The sequence below is a fragment of the Schistocerca piceifrons genome, chromosome 2, assembly GCF_021461385.2.
Source record: "Schistocerca piceifrons isolate TAMUIC-IGC-003096 chromosome 2, iqSchPice1.1, whole genome shotgun sequence".
NCBI lineage: Eukaryota > Metazoa > Arthropoda > Insecta > Orthoptera > Acrididae > Schistocerca > Schistocerca piceifrons.
This window is the reverse complement of record NC_060139.1, coordinates 431006440-431029253: the sequence shown is the minus strand read 5'-3', so window position 1 is coordinate 431029253 and position 22814 is coordinate 431006440. Positions and strand designations below refer to the sequence as shown.

Here is a 22814-nt window from a genome sequence, read left to right as displayed (position 1 = left end):
AGACCCGCTCGGCCACCAGCAGCCGGCTGTGAAAATCAGTTTATAGATGTTGACCACTGATGAATCGTGTATACGATTGATGTCAACACCCTCAGCGTCGATTAAGGCCTAAAGATGGTGCACTGAAGCACAGAAACTGGTAGCCATACAATAAATAACATCGTAAGGACGGCTGTAGATGTTCCATATAATTACATAATTCCAATTCTTCACAGTTTTGATGGCGTGAAAGCACAGCTTTTTAAACCCTGGCAAGTTCCTCAATCGGTCCGCACCATGGCAGCCGCCATATGCCCGAACGCGGAGACGGTAGCGCAGAGTGGCAACCAGTGCCCATTATGTTGATGACGAGGGAAGAGGAGAGGAGGTGGCCACGTCTGCCAAACGTGTTTTCAAATCTCGTTATTTTACGCGAAAAAGAAATAAGTGAAGACTACGTGAAGGCCATTCTCCTCCCCTCCCCCCCCTTCCTCTCCCTGTGTCAATCTCTTCCTCATCCCTCGCTCGGACCCATTCCTCCTTTCTCCTATCTCTGTCCATTTACTCCTCCCGCCCCTTCTCTGTCCGTCTCCTCTTCCTCTCTGCGACCTTGAGTCTTGCTATTGCCAACAAAACTTTTATTGGGAATTGATGTTGCTTAAAATTAATGGGTAAATCGGTTGGTGGCAACGACATTATGAACAGAAGCGTCTTACTCACACTGTTGTACAGTCCTTTGGACTCGAGCATTACGCGACTGTACGGAGACAGAGCGAGTGACAAACAACAGGTACGCGCGAATGTTTGAAAACTGTACATTTTGGTCACAACTGCTTACTGTCAGAATTATGGACCAAATTTCGCTCGGGGATCGTCTACTGGGGCTGTTGCCTTGCAAGTGTGTTTTTTCTCCATAAAATATGAGGTGGAGTTGGTGATGTTCCCTTGTTAGACAGTCCGAGGTGGGAGGACCGGCGTGGGGAAACAAGTCCCGTCTGCCTCTAGCAGGGCTGGCAGCCCACGTCCGTGCTCTGTGCTGCTGCGAAGGCATAACTGATATACAGGCACAGGGATCGCCAATTCCGTCTGTGTTTCCAGAATGAGACAAGGTCCTGGCGAAAGTACAGCTGTGAGGAGGGCTCTTGAGTAGTACTTGGATAGCTCTGTCGGTTGAGCACTCGTCCGCCAAAGGGAAAGGTCCCGAGTTCTAGTGTCGGTTCGGCATATAGTTTTAATCCATCAGAAAGTTTCCTTCTCGTGTTGTTAGTCATCCTCGAACCCCGTCATGGTTCAGAATTAGTCTCTTCACTTTCTTCAAAGGAAGAGAAGAAAACAACGAGCAACGCACAGCACAAATCACAGCCAAAACGTCAAAACGCAATCGTTTGCTGTGTCTGGCAGCATCGTAAATATGGAAGTTGAGGCCTGACCTCTGCCATTACCTTACGCAAACATGGTTCAGAAAACCTCCACCTAAAACTGTCACCTAAAAACGTACGCATAATATCAGCGGTTAGAGTGATCACAACACATAAACCTGTCGCCAATTCAATGTCGGACAACCAGTAACAACCAACGAGAAGGTACACCAGAGGAATCTCCTCGCTGGTGGGTACAGAAGTCACCGTCCCTGTTATGAACTGCGAGTTCCTCAGGAGTAAATAAGTTCACTACTGAGTACACAAACACAATTACAGAGAGCACTTCATACCATACAATGACAAGTCGTCGTACAAAGACAAACACGTAGCCTACTGAAGTGTGTCGAAAACAAAGTCAACAGTACGAATTCCAGCGACCGTCTCCGGTGGGGAGCGACTTACTATTTCTGACCAGTTTAATAGTTCCTAACTGCGCGTTTAAGTACATGCAAGCTGACGATAACACATCACGCAGTTAAGACCTTTAGTTGATAGACTACCTTTCAGTTGGTAAACTTACTTCCCGTGGTCCCCGGATGGAGCCGTGAGTTCGCGATGTCTGTCGGGCAGGTAACTAGTGTGACGCCGCAAGTTCGTTGCGGGACTCTGTAAGACACTAACAACATAAAGTTTCTTTCAATCAGTCTAGTATCAGTACCTTTCGGGGCCTATGTAAAAAGGAACAATATCGTTCGCATCTTTATCTCCTGAAATGTCTTCGTGTTTTCTAAAAGATGCTGAAATACCGTCAGTTTTTTCTCAGGAAACTCCCGCATTTCCAGATTGTTCTCTACTTCTGTTCAACTCTACCTGTGAAGATATAAATAATGTTATGACATGAGAAGCGTAGCAGCGTGACACAATTGTAAGCATCAGTATAATACTTTAACAGTTGTAAAACTTACAAAAGTATTCTCGAAACATATTTCTTCTTAGTGATATACCCGACTGACTTCATTCTCCTTTTAACTTTTTCTGATTCCAGACGCTGAAGATAGAGCATGTGGAACGGACAGACAAAGGCATGTACCAGTGCGTTGTATCAAATGGTGGAGAAGCGGCCCAAGGGACTGCACAGCTAAAACTCGGAGGTACGAATCTGTGTTTTCTCATTACTAAACGCTAAGTTATAATGTTTTAAATTTAGTAGTAATAAAACAGCTGAATGGATAGTTTAATCTCCAATAAAAATGACATTGAAACAACCAGAATTTCAGTAACAAGGCATTCAGTAACAGTGGACTGCTAATCATGGTTTGCAGGAACATTGCTTCTCGTGAGCTGTTAATGATATAACCAGCAGGGATGGCAGGTTCTCAAAATTTTCTTCTCGAAACGAAAACGAATTGATCATATGAGGATGGGAGGAGATAAGGTTTGCCACCGAATTTTGTGCCTTCACGTGCCGACTACATTAGCAACAGCCAAGCAGCATCAACACGAGCCTGGGGCTCATATTTTTCTTTCAGATACCTTACAAAACAAATCTCGAAATAGACTCGTAATACTGAAGCAACTGCGACGTGTGTATAGAAAGGTAGGAAAAAAATCTCGAATTCTTCCCGGATTTCCCGGTTAAAAACACACTTTTTTCCGGATGAAAATACGCTATACCCAGCGTGAAAGTACATTTCTTTCCGTTTTAAGTGACAATATACTTTCCCGCAGAGCTGTGAAACTTACCAATACCTTGAATTGTAAAGGTTTTACACACAGGTTTACAACTTACCGGCACAACGCGTTTTGGAGAGATCTTTGATGCGCGGCGACACGTAGACTGCATATTTTCGCATTACGAAATTACAAATACGAATACCACCAAACGCGGCAAAGTACTGAAACAGTGACTGATCGCTTTTGGCAGCCGGTTATAGCTAACATCGCGTGATCTCGCTAGCCAAAGATAGCAGGTAGCACACGTGATGTGGTCAACCGTTAGCAACATATCTGTTAAGTAGTGCGAACACACTAATAGGAAAAGTTAATGGTTTAACGTATTATACATACAGTATAGTTACAAGAAAAGCTAAGCTGTCACGTGTAATATCGGTCTTTTGTACCGCATGTTGCGCTTTAAGATAGATCAAACGCAAATGAGCCACCAAAAATAATGGCATATAAAATGATCGTATGGAATTTTTGGCCGGGAGACTCTATCTGGCATAAATAGCTGGTCTTCTGGGCTGAAAGTTTGGTAAGTGGCTGGTCCTCAATATGTTAACTTTTGAATGAGAGCCAAACGCTCAATGCTTTAAGAAATTCATCGCACATTCTTACATTAACATAATGTACCTTGAAAGTAACGCTTCTCAAACTAAAATTCGCAATATTTTCCCGCGATGTTACAAAGATAAGCAGTTGTGACAAATTAAAAATGGTTCTAATGACTCGAAGCACTATGGGACTTGACATCTGAGGTCATCAGTCCCCTAGACTTAGAACTACTTAAACCTAACTAACCTAAGGACATCACACACATCCATGCCTGAGGCAGGATTCGAACCTGCGACCGTAGCAGCAGCTCGGTTCCGGACTGAAGCACCCAGAACCGCTCGGCCACAGCGGCCGGCTGACAGTTGTGACGTCCACGCTCATCGAAAGCATAGTCTTCATCATACGGCCTTTGACATTTTGACGCATTTTGGTGTCGCTTTTGTGCGTACTGCGTTATGTTGTAAAGTGGCGCATTTTCTTTGCAACTGATGTTTTTTTTGGTGTTATTCTTTTATGTTTTATTGCTGCAGTTTTGTTCTACAGTAGAGGGATAAAGTAAAATTCTTTGTTAGAATATCAGTTCTTAACACTCAGAATTACAAAAATTTAACTGAAAACTAAATCAATGAAAAGTTCCCGGATTCTAAAAAATTCTGGTGTTTTTCCTGGTTGTCCCGGGGCGTATATACCCACATCAAGGGACTTCACACCTCTTTCAGCATCCATGTTCCAAATCCCTCAACAGCTCCACTCGAGGCTGTACAGGTAATACGCAAATCCCAACGCTAAGTTGGGTGTCATATCCCTACCCTGAAGTTACCTCACACAAAGCAGATTCAAATATTTTGTTCTTGTAATGAGATCCTGCCCTGTGCGACTACATCCAACTACTTTCAACAACATTTTAACACATACTGTCCCTTTATCTACATTTAGTTCGGAACTTTCCCTTTTTCTGAATTTTTAGGTTGACTTTACATCTGCCATTTTATGCACAGCTATACGTCCATCTCCGTTTCCCATCCCGTTCACAACATTCCTCCCAGTTTACTTCGACTTTTTGCTCCCTTTATTTCCAGCAGCTGGTAAAATTTCGAAATGTAAGCTCTTGCCGTCTATTATAGTCTGAAGTCACTGCCTTGACTATCCTTATCACAAAACAATCCAGTTTAAAAACTTAGATTAATTTATGAAATAGTAGATTTTTAAAGTGATATCACAATTTTATTAATTGAATTGCCTGCGTATTCTGCCTGAAGAATGGGTTATTGGGCATTAAGCCCCCTCCTCTCTCCACTAAATGAACACAGACACCGAAAGCTGCCACTACCCCACTTTATCTGTGGGGGCATAGCAAGCTACGACTCTAATATTAATGGCCTTAAAATATTCCCCTTTCTATGAAATTTGGCCCATTAATGAACAAAAAAGGGATCCGATTATATTTAATGAAATATGAGGTAGTGAGCAAGCTTTCATACTCAACGGGCAACAATGAGACATTTAACACAAAGTTAATGAAGGCAAGTTGCGACCAAGATCTTCAACTGTCCTAGTACAGCCTATTAGTAACCGTGCATCCTTTCTTGTAAGAGAAATACATAAAATTCAGATATAACTGCACACAGTATGTTCTAACACGTATCGAAAGAAAAAGTGATTCATTTGAAAGTAGTCTTTAGTATTTAATGCTGCAGCCAAGTGTCCTGAAGTTCAGTGCGAATCGTACTCATCTGATTTAGCTGTTAATTGTACATAAAATCGGTAAATAATCTGACAGCTGAAGGCAGTTCCTGGAAAGATTAATCCTGCTGAAAGCAGTTCATTTCAGTTATGGTGCACTCGCACATGATGCTCTAAAGAACACAGCTTAAATAACATTAGATTGAAAAATGACCTCATAAGAAAAAAATACACGTGATATCTGACTTTATATTCAGTCATTATTCAGAAAATAGACACGAAAGTTGGTAAATAACACACCTATCGCACCACATGGCTGTACAGTACTCATATTTAGAAAGCAGAAAACTAACCCCCTACGCTTTCTAATCCTCGTAATATTATTTAGAAGCGGCAGAGTTGTGTACAACCCAACTGATAAGCTCTGATGACACAATGAAAAGTTGGTATTGATCCTATCTACTCAAGAAAAGGCACAAATTAAACAATGAGCTAACCTTGCTTCCATGAACACGCAGTTGCAAAGCACATCTCAAAAATGAACTTGAAAATCGTATAATATACAATTACGCCAGCGCTGTGCGAGCAAGTAATACATAAGAGACATATTATTCAAGTCGTCAGCAGGCAGTACGATGTTCGTAGCTTCAGGCTGAGAAGAAGAGCAGAATTAGACTGCCTGTCCACACTGCCCTATCAAACTGGAATCTCACAAAGGAAACTCCCCATCTCGTCCCCTCAGATTTAGTGGTAAGATAGCCCAGGGCATAGCCCGTCAAAATTAGAACAAAGATCAAGAATGAAAACGGGGAGTAAGTGTTCTGAACTGTGGAAAAAGAAGCAAAATCGAAGTAGTTAACGGTCCAAACTCAAGAACTGCAGCGTCGAGGCACATAAACATGCATGATGTCGAGGTTATGTGGTCACGGTGTTCAAATCTCTTCTAGTGCCCATTCTTTTTCTTTTTTTCCACAAAATTATGAACTGTTCGTCTGCTCATTGATATATCAGTTCGCTGAATTCAGATTTGGTCTGTGCCGTCGTTTAACGTCCGTTTGCAACAGCGAGGGGTAAGAAAGGGACATCCAGACGTATGTACCTTCTATTTGTTCTACACAAGTACCGCATGTTATGACACTATTGTTCCGTTTTGGAAGTTCTGACTCTTGAATTCCGCCGGCCGCTGTGACCGAGCGTTTCTAGGCGCTTCAGTCAGGAAACGCGCTGCTGCTACGGTCACAGGTTCGAATCCTGCATCGGGCATGGATGTTTGTGATGTCCTTAGGTTAGTTACTTAGGTTTAAGTAGTTCTAAGTCTAGGGGACTGATGACCTCAGATGTTGAGTCCCATAGTGCTTAGAGCCATTTTAACCACTTCGAATCTTGAATTCCTTTGTTGTAACATACTTCACACCCGTTTGTTTGTTGTTTTCTGTTTCTGTGAGAGGTCTACGCGGCATGTCGCCCGCTTTCACTATTCATCACATTTACTTGCGACGGTAATACATTTGTACCACATGACTCATATTCTATGACCAATGTATAGTATGACAACTGCCAAGGCTACAGAAGAAGAACAGACACATCAGAGACCGGATGGAATGTCATAATTTTGTGAAAAAAATTAGTAGGGCACTAGCGAGATTTGAAAACAGGCAATCCGTCACTGTGACCAGAGAACCACAGCAACGTAATTCTTGCAGTTTGATCGATGTTGCATATATTATTCTTGGACCGTTCACTGTTTCTATTCTGCTTCTCTTTTGACATTTCGGTACTCTTTTCTCCTGTTTTCATGCTTGATATGTGTTCAGTTTTTGACTGGATATCCACTAGCCATTTTACCACTAAACTTGAGGCGGTTGCGGTGGGGAGTTCCCATTGTCAGCGCCAATTGGGGTTGCCACCTGTCCCGTATTGTGCAGGATACCCCGTATTTAAGTTGAGAATTGTGCGTCCCTATTATGAACTGTTGCCCCGTAAAAAACAAGCGTTTTTCTTTATTTGTCTCTAAATATTTTAAAATCCATACTTGATTCGAGCGCCGTTGACGTTCACAGTAGTTCCATTATTTTTCTCTCTGGATCCCCAGAAGAAGGAAATGTGATGCCTTGCAATTCGCTGGTGAAGATGACATGCTAGTTATTTACCTCGTCTTCAAAAAAATGGCTCCAAGCTCTATGCGACTTAACTTCTGAGGTCATCAGTCGCCTAGAACTTAGAACTAATTAAACCTAACTAACCTAAGGACATCACACACAAATATGTGCCCGAGGCAGATTCGAACCTGCGACCGTAGTGGTCGCTCGGTTCCAGACTGTAGCGCCTAGAACCGCACGGCCAGTCCGGCCGGCCTCGTGTTCCGCCACGTACTTCCATAGGTCTTCCGTTCCATTTGCAATATGATTGTTCATGTTTGTTGAGACTAAATCAATGTAAATTGCAGTAGTTCTATTAATGTTCTTTTCTGCATGCTTTGTCATGCCTGTAGATTAAAACTGAAGAAATTGCAAAAAAAGTGGGAATTTAAGGAGATGGGACCTGGATAAACTGACTAAACCAGAGGTTGTACAGAGTTTCAGGGACAGCATAAGGGAACAATTGACAGGAATGGGGGAAAGAAATACAGTAGAACACGAATGGTTAGCTCTGAGGGATGAAGTAGTGAAGGCAGCAGAGGATCAAGTAGGTAAAAAGACGAGGGCTAGTAGAAATCCTTGGGGAATAGAAGAAATACTGAATTTAATTGATGAAAGGAGAAAATATAAAAATGCAGTAAATGAAACAGGCAAAAAGAAATAAAAACGTCTCAAAAATGAGATCGACAGGAAGTGCAAAATGGCTAAGCAGGCATGGCTAGAGGACAAATGTAAGGATGTAGAGGCTTATCTCACTAGGGGTAAGATAGATACTGCCTACAGGAAAATTAAAGAGACCTTTGGAGAAAGGAGAACCACTTGTATGAATACCAAGAGCTCAGATGGAAACCCAGTTCTAAGCAAAGAGGGAAAAGCAGAAAGGTGGAAGGAGTATACAGAGGGTCTATACAAGGGCGATGTACTTGAGGACAACCTTCTGCAAATGGAAGAGGATGTAGATGAAGATGAAAAGGGAGATACGATACTGCGTGAAGAGTTTGACAGAGCACTGAAAGACCTGAGTCGAAACAAGGCCCCGGGAGTAGACAACTTTCCATTAGAACTACTGACGGCCTTGGGAGAGCCAGTCCTGACAAAACTCTACCATCTGGTGAGCAAGATGTACGAGACAGGCGAAATACCCTCGGACTTCAGGAAGAATATAATAGTTCCAATCCCAAAGAAAGCAGGTGTTGACAGATGTGAAAATTACCGAACTATCAGTTTAATAAGTCACAGCTGCAAAATACTAACACGAATTATTTACAGACGAATGGTAAAACTTGTAGAAGCCGACCTCGGCGAAGATCAGTTTGGATTCCGTAGAAATGTCGGAACACGTGAGGCAATACTGACCTTACGACTTATCTTAGAAGAAAGATTAAGGAAAGGCAAACTTACGTTTCTAGCATTTGTAGACTTAGAGAAAGCTTTTGACAATGTTGACTGGAATACTCTCTTTCAAATTCTGAAGGTGGCAGGGGTAAAATACAGGGAGCGAAAGGCTATTTACAATTTGTACAGAAACCAGATGGCAGTTATAAGAGTCTAGGGGCAAGAAAGGGAAGCAGTGGTTGGGAAGGGAGTGAGACAGGGTTGTAGCCTCTCCCCGATGTTATTCAATCTGTATATTGAGCAAGCAGTAAAGGAAACAAAAGAAAAATTTGGAGTAGGTATTAAAATCCAGGGAGAAGAAATAAAAACTTTGAGGTTCGCCGATGACATTGTAATTCTGTCAGAGACAGAAAAGGACTTGGAAGAGCAGTTGAACGGAATGGACAGTGTCTTGAAAGGAGGATATAAGATGAACATCAACAAGAGCAAATCGAGGATCATGGAATGTAGTCGAATTAAGTCGGGTGATGCTGAGGGAATTAGATTAGGAAATGAGACACTTAAAGTAGTAAAGGAGTTTTGCTATTTGGAGAGCAAAATAACTGATGATGGTCGAAGTAGAGAGGATATAAAATGTAGACTGGCAATGGCAAGGAAAGCGTTTCTGAAGAAGAGAAATTTGTTAACATCGAGTATAGATTTAAGCGTCAGAAAGTCGTTTCTGAAAGTATTTGTATGGAATGTAGCCATGTATGGAAGTGAAACATGGACAATAAATAGTTTGGACAAGAAGAGAATAGAAGCTTTCGAAATGTGGTGCTACAGAAGAATGTTGAAGATTAGGTGGGTAGATCACGTAACTAATGAAGATGTATTGAATAGGATTGGGCAGAAGAGAAGTTTGTGGCACAACTTGACTAGAAGAAGGGATCGGTTGGTAGGACATGTCCTGAGGCATCAAGGGATCACAAATTTAGCATTGGTGGGCAGTGTGGAGGGTAAAAATCGTTGAGGGAGACCAAGAGATGAATACACTAAGCAGATTCAGAAGGATATAGGTTGCTGTAGGTACTGGGAGATAAAGGAGCTTGCACAGGATAGATTAGCGTGGAGAGCTGCATCAAACCAGTCTCAGGGCTGAAGACCACAACAACAACATTGTCATGCCTACTGCATTGTACTGTATGTACTGTTAAAAAGGGTGTAAGTTAATTTCTTTTACGAATTTCAATGGTTATACAATACTGTTAATGGAATTAATTATAATGTAACTGAAACTGGTACATGATGTTTGGTTTCCAATTATTTATGAACTCTCCGGTACTTTTGTGAAAAGTCCCGTATTTTTAGGCACATGACCCTTATTTCTTATATCAAAAACCGGCTACCCTAGCGCCAAACAACCTGATCGGTTGACTAGACACCATGCTCGAAGTACTGCTTAGAGACAAACTTTTCACTACACAATCAAGTGTGCAACTACTCTAGCAGACAAAAACATGGACTTTAGTGGCTGTGGGTTATTCGAGTCTCTCTCTCTCTCTCTCTGTAACACACACACACACACACACACACACACACACACACACACACACATTATGAAGAAAGAAAATTGCACTAAAATCCATTATAAGTCTAAACTATAATTCTAAAAAGATGGATGAAGTCCTACAAAGTGTAGGTATCGATTGTGAAATGTTGTAGATTTTGTATTCAGAGTATGTAATCTGTGAGTGACGTGGCCATGTGACCCTTGAGGGATCGATCGCCAACACCAATCTTCATTTACCGTTATTATCTGATAAAAATTCGTCTCTCAAGCTAATTATATTAAACGATAAAGGCAGTGGTTCCACCAAATGTGAACACCGTTCAACAGTTCACCGGTGAGAAACATTCTGAAAAGCTTGTGTTGCCAAAGCTTCTGATGATGTTGCACGGTAGGTTTTGGTGGGTAATAACAGTTAAGAAAAAAATTGATACTTTGCGCTGTTTCCGAGTTAATTGGCTTTCAAGTTGGCCAATCAGACTGTTGCGCGCGCAAGTTCAAGCGGCCCGCCAGATACAATTAGTGTCAGTGAGTTTAATTATAAGATTCTCGGCAAACAAAACGATCTGGAGACCACGGCAGACAGAGTAGCTACATCAACGCTACCACAGACACCGACGCTAGCGTCTCCGCGACCGCCGACGTGCTGCCAGCGGTGAGGGGTGCTGATATAACTCGCCCGCGCATCACTGAAAAAGAGGCCGAAGACGCCATCATGTGTAGCAGAAACTCTGCCTCAGGCGAAAATGGCATTCAGAGACTTCACCTCAGGAGGTGCCCCCGTATGACAATCATCCCCCCCCCACCCCCAGTTGACATTATTATTTAACTACTGCATGACGCACGGCATCATCCTCACAACGTGTAAAAAAAAACAAAAACCATAATAATACACAAACCGGGAAAACCTAAAACAGGCTCAAAATCCTACTGCCTCATGTTCTTAATAGCTGTACTCAGAAAAACTTTCGAGAAGATAATTACCGACAGGCTAACCAATTACACAAACTACAAATAACCCCGAATCTTTAATCAGGCTGCAGATTAAACCATTCAAAATCGACCTTCTCCTAAGACTAAAACTAACAAGACACCAGAATCTGGCAAATGCGCGCTCGTGGTCTTTCTAGACATCGAGCGTGCATTCGACAAGATTTGGGATAACAGTCTACTATACAAAGTACTAAAATTAGGCTTTCCTCCCAAGACTACCATAAGACAGACTGCCTCAAGTACATGTAAAGGACGAAACATCCTCCCTCTCCTCCCCGCAAGCAGGAGTAGTGCAGGTTGCAATAATATATATCCCCCCTCCTATATTCATACGCCACTGACAAACCGACCGCCACCAGACCTAACGAACAAGTTCAACTCAACTCAACACCCTTCATCAATCGAGTAACAATAACATACATCATGAAACAACAAGAGCGGATGCAGAAATGGCGTACAAAAACAAATCCGAACCAAACAAAACTAATCCTGTTTAAACATAGCAACATACCCAAAAAGACGAAACAACACCCAGAAAACATCACACTCACGGCGTGGAGAACCAAAATAAACATGACCGACAAAGCGAAACAAATTCTAGATAATAACTTAAATTTTGACGAACCCATCAAACGAACGTTAAACAAAACTAGGCAACGTCAGCCCCTAATAAGATAGGTTTTGGGGCTAATTCCATGGCTGTAATGACAAAACAGCGATAAACACATACAAAACATTTGTACGTCCCCTTTTCGAGTATGCGGCTGCCCCTAGCCTGTATGTCACAAACGAAAACTGAAAGACTTTGTCAGACTGAAAGACGCATGTTACTAAGCCTACTAAGACTCCCACCCACCACCCCTAGACAAGAAGCATACGATGAAGCTACAGCCGAGACTCGCAACGTTATGGCCGCCGTATATTAGCAAGTCGCCCTGACCTCATACACAGATCCTCACAAACAAACCCAGATTCAAATACACATTCCCTTCTCCAACAATCATACACAACACACTAACAACCCACCCACACACAATACACAGCCATGAACTTTCAGCACAGATTATGATCACAGCACAAAAAAACATTGCCCGCATCTCGGGTCGTGCGGTAGCGTTCTCGCTCCCCACGCCCGGGTTCGATTCCCGGCAGGGTCAGGGATTTTCTCCGCCTCGTGATGGCTGGGTGTTGTGTGATGTCCTTAGGTTAGTTAGGTTTAAGTAGTTCTAAGTTCTAGGGGCTGATGACCATAGATGTTCAGTCCCATAGTGCTCAGAGCCATTTGAACCATTTTTTGAACAAAAAACGTTAACACCATGGCACTCCTGGCACTGGATCCGGACCGCGACCCAACATTAGCTTCCGCCTGACAGAAAACACTAAAATATGTTACTACGTTGTAAACTACCTATATTTTATATCTTTAATTTATCCCAATAAAAGAAACTGAATGTTTTCGTCACTGAATGATCCTCAATCTCACAAATTTGCATACACCACGAACCTTCCAACATCAAACAAAGAGTTTCCAAACTCCAAGAAATTGTATAACACAGGCTTCAAACTCCAAAAAATTGTATATCCTTAGCTTACTACTAATCCATATCCTGTCATCCACATTTTTATACTACTAAAACTCGTATTTTCAATGCAAATATGTCCGCCCCGATAGCTGAATGGTCAGCGTGACGGACTGCCGTCCTAAAGGGCCCGGGTTCGATTCCCGGGTGGGTCGGGGATTTTCTACGCTCAGGGAGTGGGTGTTCTGTTGTCTGTCCCATCCGGCGCGCAGGTCGCCCAATGTGGCGTCGAATGTAATAAGACCTGCACCAAGGCGGCCGGACCCGCTCCGTAAGGGGCCTCCTGGCCAATGACGCCAAACGCTCATTTCCGTTTCCAATGCAAATATTTCCATTTAATTTTACATTGTATAGCATTAACGCCATTATTTTGTAAACAAAACCTAAGTGTTTTTGTAACTAAGATTGACCATCAGTTCCCCCAAACACCGTAAGAACCATCAACATGGTACACATCATGGCCGTAAACTTTTATAAGCACAAAAGTGCTAACCACTGCACACCTGCATATACCTATGTTCTTATATTTTATTGTAATATATTAATCATGAACATCCGAAAACAGCAGCGCTGTTCTCTGACCTCCGAGCTTGTTGGCGGTTCACATTCTACATTCCATATGTACGTGTCTATCACCATTTTCCGCAACCAGCGTGGCCATGCACTCCAGTGAATTGGCGCTCGACGAGAAAGTACATTGTTGTAATTCTCGTTGCGGAAGAAATATTCATAGTTAGAATTTAGTAGCAAACCACGAAAATGTGACGGCGTATAGTTTTGATCACGAGACTTCATGTTTACGTCATGAGCTGGATTCTGAAGACGTCCACAGCATCCACTATAATGAATAGAGGTGACAATCTAGGTGGTGACCTGTTCGCAAAAATCAGCGTTAAACTCCCCCTTCCCCATCCCCTTGCGCCATTCTAGGTAAGTATGTCCATGTTGCAATGAACCATTTTCGACCGCAGACTGGTAACTTACATGGGATGAAGGCCGACCATTACGTATGCAGGTCGTACTAAAACTATCCACCATATTTTTCCAGTTAACAAAGCAAATGTCTTGCTGTAGGTAAGTATGTCCATGTTGCAATGAACCAATTTCGACCGCAGACTGGTAACTTACATGATATGAAGGCCGACCATTACGTATGCAAGTCGTACTAAAACTATCCACCATATTTTTCCAGTTAACAAAGCAAATGTCTTGCTGCTTTACAGTAGCAATTGGCCAAGTTCTTCATCAAGTAACATAGGCAATGTTCTGGCACTAGGTTCAGTCCTCCTTCTAGATGTACGAGGATGGTTTGGTAAGTCTGGTAAATTTCCAAGAAAGAATGGAACTTTTGCTGCCTTTTCATGGTTTGTAAGTTTATTCCAAGGCTAGTATAACGAATTTCAACAGTGTACGGCGTACAGTTGACAGCCGTTTGAATTGGTCGGTGTGTCGACTGTGGCTGAAAATTGACAAAACCGAGTTCCGTGCTGTTATTAAACATTTTCACTTGAACTGCTGAACTATCGGACAAATCGAAACAGAACTGGATGAAGTTCACGCAGACTCTGCATTATCCTTGGAGACCATTTACTTTTGAGTTAATAAATTTAAACTTGGTCGGGCAAGCTCCGAAGACGAAGTACACTCTGGCCGTCCATTTGACGTCACCACGGAGGAAATCATTGACAAAATCCATGATATGGTAATGTCAGATCGCCGAACAAAAGTATGTGAGATTGCTGAGACTGCAGGCATCTCATATAAGCGAATGCATAATATCTGCATGGAGAACTGGCTATGAAAAAAAGGTATGTGCGAGGTGGGTGCTGCGATTGCTCACAGTTGACCAGTAGCTCATCCGGCACAGCATTTCAACACAATGTCTACCGTTGTTTAAACACAATCCGCACGAATTTTTGTGCCGATTTGTGACTGTTCACACATCAGAGTCGAAAGGTCCACCTCAATGGCTGAGTGGCAGCGTGCCGCCGGCAGTGCTGCGAGGCGATCACGCGCCAGAGCGCTGCAGGCGAGGCTCGTGCAGTGTATTTGTGTTTACTTCGGCCGCTGCAAGTACCGTTTTCCTTGTAGACCACCATGGCGTACAACTATCGGAAGAAGACATTACATTTCAACTTTTGTTCAGACTTCACCCGGCCCAAGGCCCTGAAGGTAGAACGATTTATTCGTGACGAAGTTAAAATACCACCAACGGATCTAATTATTATCCACCTATCCATTGTTAGCAGTACCGTATAGGTCAAAATGATCAACGATGCGGCATGCTACAAGGTGCTTCAAGAGGCAAAACGTGGACTGCGTTTCTATCATTCCGACGGCAACGTCGATCCCTTTACCGTCAATCACGCAAGTCTCGGCACACGAACGATAAGGATCTTCGAACTGCCGTTCGAACTACCTGCAGACGTCGTCATCGCGGCGCTCCGTCCCTATGGCAACGTTCCGGAACATGTCACCGAACGATGGGTACAATTTCAAACCTATCCCGTTTAAAAAGATGTCAGACAGGTCCGCATCGATTTGGTATCTACGTATAGGAGACTGCCGTGCCATTATAATGTACGACGGCCAACCTCGCACTTGTTCCAGTTGCGGGAACGAAGGTCATTTATGGTCTGAATGCATTCAACGACGTGTCCATCAGCTTCCGTTGTCGAAAGCGTCAGTCACACACATGATGACCGCCCTACCGGTCACTTATGCAGCGGCTCTCGCCACATCTACAGTTTCGCCCAGTCCGTCGCCCGGTCCCTCCGGTCAGCACGTCCCACCGTCCCATTCACCTAAGGACGGTGCAGACGTCCCAACTGACAACCATTCCGCCGAACAGGCTCCCGCACCGGACGCTGAGGAGACCAGTACTTCATCACAACACCTGTCTGACAACTTCACTGTACCCACCGACGCCTTCGAACCAAGTCAACGCTCCTCCTTGCCGTCGTCCGACACAGAGGAACACGTGTGCGAACAACGCTCGCCACGTAGGCGCAAACGTCGCCGCCATTCACCCATGGGCTCTCAAAGCATCGCCACCCAATACGACGAAGACGACACCCAACCAGCAGACATTTCCACGCAGAGGTCGGCGGACAGCTTTCACGACGATCAAGACGCTTCGCAGCGCGGGACCATCATGGAAGTCGCAACGCACAATGAAACGATCGGTGCGCAGGTTGAGACGCCTGTCTCCCCGCCGACAGCTCCAGATCTCTCTCACCAAGATGCAATTCCCATGGACATTGGACAGACCCACGGCACAGAAGCATAGGCCGACGTCGTTGAGAAAGGTACGTCCCCTCCTCCGGATGAGTTGCCTCCCCTGGACTTGGCTGCCTGATAATATCAAAAGCGAGGCACTGCAGCAGATGGGACGGGACTTCCTGTCGGTGCCCTCCTCATACTCCCCTTGGTGATGGTAGATGTGCATCCACCACCATCGGCAATGCACCCAAGCTGCAGCTCCTACGTGACATGCTTCGGGCCTCTGACGCCGACGTCGCCCTTCTTCAGGAAGTTCGCGTTGCCACACTACCACTGGTCTACGGCTACGACTCATACACGTCCACATGTGATCTATCAGGGCCTGGAGTGGCTTTCTACATACGCGGAGGAATCCCACTCACGGACACGACAATCCTTCCCTCTGGTAGGGCATGGCTGTTACCATCTTCGACACGCGCGTCATCAAGATCTACGCTCCGACTGGCTTCACGAACCGTCGGCAGCGATCCACTTCTTTCGGACGTGACGTGGCGCTTTTGTTTTCAGGGCGCTATGATCGCCTTATCATGCCAGACGATTTCAACTGCGTTCTCCATCCGCAGGACCAAATGCCTGGTTATTCGCCATGCCCGGCGCTGCTCACCTTAATCGAAGATTTTCATCTAGTGGACGTTTCGGAGAAAATTCATGGCAATACCCCCGGTTTTACCCATTATACAGCGCAAAATGGACCGATTTTATGTCTCTGCCCACCTTGGCAACGACGTCTCCCAAGCAGAACGATGGCCCCTTGCATTTTCGGACTATTGCGCCATCATTTGTTCCCTGGCTTTGCCATCTCAGTCAGTATGGTGCAGCAAAAGTTACTGGAAGCTTAATGCCTCCCTCCTTGATGATCCACACTGCCGACAACGCATTGCCACCACATAGGCGTCTTGCGAAAGATGCCTCCCGCAGTACACATCCACGTTCCATTGGTGGCTCAAATGTGCCATACCTGCGATCAGAAAGGTCCTCATGCAATGTAGCAAGGAAGCAGCAGCATGGCATCGCGACACCACAAATTTTCACTACGCTGTCCTCCGTGAGCTCGATGCGCTCCCTCCATCACCTGAAAACCATAGGGAACGACAGCGTACTAAAGCTCGCCTCCTCTCTCTCCAACGTGCACGACTGTATGGTGTCATGGTGCGATCCCGACGACAGGACCTCCTCCACGACAAAACGCCATCCACAATCCATGCCGCATCCGACCATCGTCGTCGACGTCAACTTTTCGTCCCCAACATCACGACCTCCGACGGCGTTCACCACACAACACAGGCGGCAGTGGTGTCTGCTCTGCTGAACATTATCGCCAATTTTATGACGACGAACCGATGACAACGCCAATACCTGATGGTCTCCATCCTCCCTCTGTTCGGACCTTCACCGTAGCGGAGTCAACTTCCATGATGTCTGCAATCACCGCAGAAGATGTGGTATATGCGATCAACAAGGGGGCCAGGAAAAATCACCAGGACCGGATGGTCTCCCTGTGGAGTTTTACCGGGCGTTCACCACGTTAATGCTACCTTGGTGGACGGAAATGACTCAGGAACTCTTTACTCCGTCCTTCCCGATTCCATCTGAATTCGTCACTGGCATTCTTCTACCTGTGCCTGAACCAAAGGGAGGGTCTAATGTCTCTGCGTATCGCCCCTTACATTAATGAATGCAGACTATAAAATCTGTGCACACCTATTAACAACGCCCATACACACCGTCTTACCTACGGTCCTTTCACCGCAGTAGATTGCAAGTGGTTGTGGGGCCACCCTCAAACAGCTCTAGGAGAATCTCGTGACCTTATCGCGCTGGCGGCAGTTTGTCGCCTTCGTGCAGCACTGGTATCCATCGATTTCAAGAGTGCCTTTGATCGCGTTCGATACCCATTCCTCCCATGGTGGCGACATGTAAGGGGTTCCCATTACTCTTTGTCGATGCCATTCGCCTGTTACTACTTCCCACGGTTTCGATGGTACAAGTCAATGGGAGGCTTGTAGGACCGATTCCTATACGCCGCTCTGTGCGTCAAGGATGCCCTGTGTCTACTTTACTATATGTCATTGCACCTGAGCCCTTCATCACTGGTCTTACCTCTAGACTGCAGGGTCTCACTTTGTGTGACTGCACCTTTCACTGCAGGGCTTATGCGGACGACCTCCTCTTTCTCACTTGCTGTTCCACAGAACTCAGTGACGCCATCCAATGGATCCACCAGTATGGACGTATTTCGGGTAGCATTCTTAATGTCAGCAAATCGACTATGATGCACATTGGGCGTGGCCTCCCGGCTGTGGTGCCGACCATACTCCCAGTCAATACCGCCCTTCGTTACTTGGGTATCGAATTTATGAGCTCCACACACCGCACAGTGACCCTCGCTTACCGGCGTCTTTTGCAGTCGATTCGACACCATGTTCGGGGTCAAGTGCACCGTAACTTAAACCAACTCCAACGTGTCCTATCTCAACATGTATGTCACACCTAAACTGGTACACGTCGCCCAGATTCTCCCAATACCGTTACTCCTTGGTCGCCACATCCAATCACCCGTTGGATATTTCGTGTCAGCAGGGGCACTTTTCAAAATCCGCTACAATACTCTAACACTGCTTCCTGCAAAAGGTGGCCTCAGACTCTTCAACGTGTGGGCACAATATTCTGCACTCTTTGTCCATACTATGTTGCGGCACTGGCGGGGACTGGTCCCGTCCTTAACACGCAGTCTCTTAGATATCCTCCAACCAGCTTCCTTCGATCCACCGATCAATGTGGCACCTATTTCTCCACTATTTTACCATGTCGCCAATTGTTTCATCGAACTCAGCTACGTTCGGGCCGATCTTCCCGTCACCCGTCCTCCCATTACAAAAGACTATTATCCTTTGTTTATGCTGCCCAACCCTTGCGACCCCATGGTGCTACAGCACCCTAACATTAACTGGCGAACGGTTTGGGGGTGTGTTTATGCACCATTTTTACCGTCGTCTGTGTCTGCACTCTGGTATGTTTTAGTCCAGGGCAAATTCCCGACTAATAGTCGACTTTATCGTATAGGACTGGCCACCTCCCCACTTTGCCCTGACTGTCAGCTCGAAGACACCGACGAGCACCGTCTTACGTGCCCCTAAAACGAAACGTTTGGCCCCTCATCCAGTGAATCGTGGGCTTTTACCTCCGTGCCCCGCCAACAACGGTAACTCCAGATTTCTTGTTGTTGCCCCAGACATTTCACTACTCTCTTGCTAAGCACCATACACTCATCTGGTTTCGAGGATAGGCTTTAGAATACCGCTTTCAGAGTGGTCCGCATACAGTCCTCGACTTCTGGTACTAAGTCTTGAGCGCACGTAACACCCTACCCGAAAACCATCTTAGACAAACTTTCGCCGGTTATCTCCGCAGCGTCTTCCTTGACCCCCTCTAAGTTGGTGTGTGCCATGCCTACCCGTCACATGATGCAACACCCTTATCCACGTTCTCATGCACTGGAAAATAACCGCGGCCGGCGGTTGTTTGCCTGCTAACGTCACACAAGAGCGACCAATCACAGTGTGTTTGTTGGACTGCCCCACCCCGTCCTGCCACTTCTACGCCACTCCCCAGTAATATAAATCACCTATTACCAGTACAATGTTCGGCACATCCGTCGAGACTGAATTCATTCACCTGATTGAGTCTTCAATGATGTTGTAGGTTTCGAAAAATTAGCCGTGTTTGAGAGTACTGTCATACGTCTGTGTCCAGTTTTCCGGCGCTGGCGTTCAGGACGGCCCGGCTGTTGCAGACGCGGCGCCGGTGCTGCTGCGCACGTTCCCGAACGCGACTCTGGCGCCCGGCTCGGCGTGGTCTGCGCAGTGCGAGGCGTCGGGCTCCCCGGCGCCCACCGTCTCCTGGGCGCTGGACGGCGCGCCGCTCGAGTCATCGCCGGGTGGGGAGCGCGTCGCCGTCAGCAACCGCGTCACCGCCGACGGCGTCCTCAGCTACCTCAACGTGTCCGCCCTGGCGCCAGAGCACGGCGGCCGGTATACCTGTACAGCCAGCAACGCCGTCGGTTCCGTCACGCACCAGGTACGCAACTTCCAACATAAGCTACACGAATCACTTGCCGTAAAAGCCCACCCCATCTGATTACCTAAACGCCAGCCAGAATTCAGAACTTTTGGTTATCCAAATTACATCAACAAAAAAAAGGAAAAACAAAAGTTACAGATCAGAAGAAAAGAATCACGCACCCAGACAGGGCGGCTGGAATCTCCTGTGCTCTGTTGAAAACAAAGCGCCATGAATACATATTACTCCGCAAAGCCTGGCCAGAGTGGCAGTACCATCATCGTGTTTGTGCCTGAGACACAGGAAGAGTGAACAGTTAAAGAAGCAGTGCAGCCGCAGTCACACAGATAACTGTAGGCTCTCCTTTTCCTGTCATCTTTGTCACCTGATTCTCACAAACACTGTTTGGAATTTCAGAACTGACAACTCAGGGCAAAACGAGGTGTAGCCTACATGCCTGCAGTTCAGATACTAGCTATTGTACAAATTCTGACTTGGACGGAGAGAAGATTACCGTATAAAATCCCACTGTCAGTGTAGTCATTAGAGGCAGACCACAAGCTCAGATTAATGAAGTATGAGGAAGACAGTCTGCCATTCCCTTTGAAAGGATCCATCCCAACATTTGGCTTAATCAGTTTAGCGAAATCACAGAAAACCTAAATCTGGATGATCAGATGCGAATTTGAACCATCGTCGACTCAAATACAAGTCCAGTGTGCCAACCACTGTGTTAAACCAGCCAATGACTTGAAGAGATAACTACACAGTTAAACTGCAGATGCAGGGTCCATTTAAAGGAAGGGAGATTAGTGTTTAGCACCCCATCTCCAACGAGATCATTATAGATGGGACACAAGGTCAGATTAGATATACCTGGTACAATTTAGGAAAATGACAGAAAACCTTAATCTGAATGGCCAAATAGGGATTTAAACTGTAGGCCTCCTCAGCCCGAGTCCAATTTACAAGTGGAGCTATAACACGTACTGTATATGTTATACATCAATACGTAGCACAACAATTAAACAGTGACTGACCCTTCTACTTGACAATATTTCTTCCAAAATTGGCAACATTTATTAACAGTGCAATACGTATTAATTCACATTTCATCTAGATTAAACATCTGGCTGCTTCAGTTCTAATGCTTCATTTTTTCGTAAAAACTTAATGATATACAATTTCGGAAACAGCGTTGTGCCTGGAACCTTTGAAAACCAAATTTTATAGATAGAACACTTTTGTCGTCGACTTTCCTCCCTAGCCTTGAAGATCAGTTCCATGCAACAAAAGCTATAAGGTTTTTGCAAAGTTAATGCTTATTTGTACTGTTGATAAAACAACAGAAATCCTTGCCTGATAACACACTTGTTCATAATCTGGCTGGAGATTTTTCTGTGTGCACTTTGTTGTAGGTACATCAATCTCACTTCGCTCACCATTGTTCCCTTCTGATGAAATTTCAACATCACTGACTTCCTATATGTGATCAAAAGTATCCGGACATCTCGATGGAAATGACTTCCAAGTTCGTGGCGCCCTCCAACAGTAATGCTGAAATTCAATATGGTGTTGGCCCACCCTTAGGCTTGATGACAGCTTCGACTCACGCAAGCATACGTTTAGTCAGATGCTGGAAGGTTTCTTGGGGAATGGCAGCCCATTCTTCATGGAGTGCTGCACTGAGGAGAGGCACTGATGTCGGTCGGTGAGACCTGGCACAAAGTCGGCGTTCCAAAACATCCCAAAAGGTGTTCTATAGGACTCACTTCAGGACTCTGTGCAGGCCAGTCCGTTACAGGAATGTTATTGTTGTCTAACCACTCCGCCACAGGCCGTGCATTATGAACAAGTACTCAATCATGTTGAAAGATGCAGTCACCATCGCCGAATTGCTCTTCAACAGTGGGAAGCAAGAAGGTGCTTAAAAATCAGTGTAGGCCTATGATGTGATGGTGCCCCTTCGTGGAATACACGACCATACCATAACAACACCACCGCCGAATTTTACCGTTGGCACTACACACACTGGCAGATGACATTCACCGGGCATTTGCCATACCCACACCCTGCATCGGATTGCCATGTTGAGTACCATGATTTGCCACTCCATACAATGGTTTTCCACTGTGCAATCATCTGATGTTTATGCTCTTTACATCAAACGAGGCGTCATTTGGCATTTACTGGCGAGATGTGTGGGTTATGAACAGCCGCTCGACCATGAAATCCAAGTTTTCTCACCTCCTGCCTAACTGTCACAGTACTTGCAGTGGCTTCTGATGCAGTTTGGAATTCCTGTGTGATGGTCTGGATAGCTGTCTGTGGAGTGCTGCACCATATATTATGACCATATTCAACTGTCAGAGATCTCCGTCAGTCAACAGACAAGGTTGGCCTGTACGCTTTTGTGCTGTACGTGCTCCTTCACGTTCCCGCTTCACCATCACATCAGAAGCAGGGGACCTAGGTATGGTTAGGAGTGTGGAAATTTTGCATACAGATGTATGATACAAGTGACACCCAATCACCTGACCACATTCAAAGTTCGCGTATTCTGCAGAGCGCCTCATTCTGC

The 22814-nt window shown here is 45.2% G+C and overlaps 1 protein-coding gene across 1 annotated transcript in view; it reads left to right on the top strand.

Annotated features, from left to right (window-relative positions):
- LOC124775447 (Down syndrome cell adhesion molecule-like protein Dscam2) overlaps positions 1-22814 on the top strand; it is a 157502-nt gene that overhangs the window by 4942 nt on the left and 129746 nt on the right. Inside the window, exon 3 of the mRNA XM_047250280.1 lies at positions 19928-20251. Coding sequence (XP_047106236.1) covers positions 19928-20251 — 324 coding nt within the window. The remainder of the gene's footprint in view (positions 1-19927; positions 20252-22814) is intronic.